The sequence below is a fragment of the Atta colombica genome, unplaced genomic scaffold (assembly GCF_001594045.1).
Source record: "Atta colombica isolate Treedump-2 unplaced genomic scaffold, Acol1.0 scaffold82, whole genome shotgun sequence".
In the NCBI taxonomy this organism is placed as follows: Eukaryota; Metazoa; Arthropoda; class Insecta; order Hymenoptera; family Formicidae; genus Atta; species Atta colombica.
The window spans coordinates 329,725-332,089 of NW_017259575.1; the positions used below are offsets into that span (position 1 = coordinate 329,725).

General features: G+C 36.0%; 2 protein-coding genes across 4 annotated transcripts in view; one reads left to right on the top strand and one right to left on the bottom strand.

Moving 5' to 3' along the window:
- Positions 1-222: 222 nt before the first annotated feature.
- On the bottom strand, positions 223-1,918 carry LOC108692749 (ubiA prenyltransferase domain-containing protein 1 homolog). 2 transcript variants are annotated; one of them, XM_018201162.1, is made up of 2 exons: positions 1,845-1,918; positions 223-1,258 (listed from the first exon to the last, which is right to left on the bottom strand). In XM_018201162.1, exon 2 carries the CDS (start codon positions 1,236-1,238, stop codon positions 231-233), a length of 1,008 nt encoding a protein of 335 aa, XP_018056651.1. In that variant the 5' UTR covers positions 1,239-1,258; positions 1,845-1,918; the 3' UTR covers positions 223-230. The 2 variants fall into 2 exon arrangements, with proteins under 2 accessions (XP_018056651.1, XP_018056652.1); XM_018201163.1 differs by having other exon boundaries at positions 223-1,255; positions 1,845-1,912.
- Positions 1,919-2,088: 170 nt separating this feature from the next.
- Positions 2,089-2,365, top strand: part of LOC108692750 — a 2,187-nt gene continuing 1,910 nt past the window's right edge. The window contains exon 1 of one of the 2 annotated variants that reach the window (XM_018201165.1): positions 2,089-2,110. The gene's annotated coding sequence lies outside the window, so the exon portion shown is untranslated. Of the gene's footprint in view, positions 2,111-2,187; positions 2,217-2,365 lie in introns of those variants that run through there. The other variant, XM_018201164.1, reaches the window with a different exon arrangement.

The following is a 2,365-nucleotide window of genomic DNA, read 5'->3' on the forward strand; positions in this document are numbered from 1 at the left end:
AAATAATAACAATATTTGAATTATGTTACGAGATGGCAGAAAGTTACATTGAACATAATTGATGTATGAAAATAAATAAAACAACTCATGTTTCAAACTTTTCTTCTGCTTTGAACAATTATATCTTTAATTACAAGTCTTTAATTACAAGATGAAAAAATTTCTCACTGAAAAAAAAATATCAACGGAATAGAAAGAGTAATCCAGGACGATGATGCCTCATGAATAATTTACAAATAAGGAAGCGAGCCCACGAGTAAACAAGCGAGAACATATAAAATACCTAGAAACGAATTTAATCCAGCTGTCCGTTTAGGCACGTTTTGAATTCTATGCGGATTGCGAAAGTCCTTTTCTATTTTAAAGGCAGTCGGCAAAGTGATCACTGGCAGTACAAACCAGAGGGAATATCTAAACGCCACTACTATAAGAATTATATATGGTGTAAATAGTAAAAAAGCATACAAAACGTAAGACGCGGTATGACCTATTAAAATAGCTAATGTTACGATTCCTGCTTTCTCGTCACTTTCCATATCTCTCGTGTTGTTACTATGCAAAATAGCCTCAGTATTCAAGGCAAGTGGTATCGCGTAATAAATTGTTCCTAGTTCAACATAACCAGTTTGCGCCATAAACGCAAATAGAACTGAAATTGGACCGAATATAACTAAGATAAGTACATCGCCCAGAGCGATATATTTCAATCCTATACCTCCTGTATAGAGAAAGGAGGAGGACAGACCTCCAAAATACACAAGAGCCAAATGTTCCATCTTTGCAGGAGAGAGGACTGCCAGTAAGACAAATCCTAAACATCCTGCTGCATATAGGAATGCCCCCAATGTAACCAATTCGTCTTTGGACAGTAACTCATCTACCAATATTCTGTCGTCGCTTTTTCTACTATCAACGCCTTTCACATAGTCAAAATAAGTGTTCACTACATTACCAGCACCATGCACGCAAAACACTATAAGCACAGTAAGGCATAACGATATCCAATTGAAGCTTGCCAGGCCTGGTAGTCGATATGCAAGCGCTGATCCGAGAAGTGTCGGCATCAATGACGCACTCAGCGACCACGGTCGTACTGCCAGAAAATACGAAGATAGCTTCATGAGGGGAGAATTCAAGGCCGACGATGGCGATGATACCAATGACGAATGATGTACATTATTTCCCATTGAGGTATCTTCAATTTGCTCAGTCAGATTCTGAATACCATTAGACATCATGTTTCATGTACAGAGAACTACTATAAACAAAAAAAAAACATAACACATCACTTAAATGCTGAAGTAATAAAATCTCAAGGAATTTATAAAGAAGAAACGCTAAATTTGCAAGTTGCATTGAACAAATGTAGCTTAATAATAAATATATCTTAGCAAAAGTAATTTTTAAGTTTTACTTCTTACATGTTGATACAAAATAAGAAGAAAAAAAAAGATAAATATTGAGCGATACAAACTTTTCAATTCAACGATGTCCCGGAGAGAGTATCGTACTTAACGGTATCTTAAATTTCACATACCATGTACGCATTGCGCGATCCGTTTCCATATGCAACTTATTAGGGAGATTTTGCAATACATTTATTCAGATACGTTGCGAACGTTAAGGTCATGTTATCTTCTTTTTAACAATTAATTAAGGAAAGAAAAACGTGATTGGATCCACGTTATTGCAAAAACTCCCTATTACTTAAATCGAACGATCAAAAGTATCAAGAAAAATGAAATTATACGATGCAAGGACGACGAATTCGCTTCAAGCAAGATAGCGGTTATTCTCGACAAGGATCGGACATCAAGTTCTTGTCGCTGAGGAGACAAACCCACCTGAGATTCTTTTGGAAAACAGGTACAAATGAAATTAGGTTAAAACCAAGACTGTTGCGACAACTCATATGACGTTTCGTCCTTCGCCCGTGTCCTGGTACATCATATAATTATTCGTCGCTACGTTGGTGCTCGCTCGGACGGCATTACGACGCGGATGCTATAACTTGCAAATGATCTTCCTCTTTTCTTCCTCTTCCACCGGTTTGCCTTTTACCTCCTTTACTTAACTTGCTTTACCTGCTGAGAATATCGAGACATGGCGGGTGTGTTCATTTTAACTGCACCATATTGCACTCTTTTCGTTCGACATGTAACATCGTCGTGCAATAGTGAATAGAAAAAAGAATAGTGAAGAAAAAGATTGAAAACGTAAAATTAGAAATATGTTTTAGTAAATTTGTCTTCTCCCTCTAATTTTTAGAAAAAGAAAACAAATTTAAAGAAGTTTATATCTTATTAAAATTATATGTACATGTATAGATATATATAATTTTTATTAATACCATACACACATCGCG

Bases quoted from the DNA above. Each gene is read 5' to 3' on its own strand.
- LOC108692749 (XM_018201162.1), bottom strand. From the start codon at position 1,238: ATGATGTCTAATGGTATTCAGAATCTGACTGAGCAAATTGAAGATACC.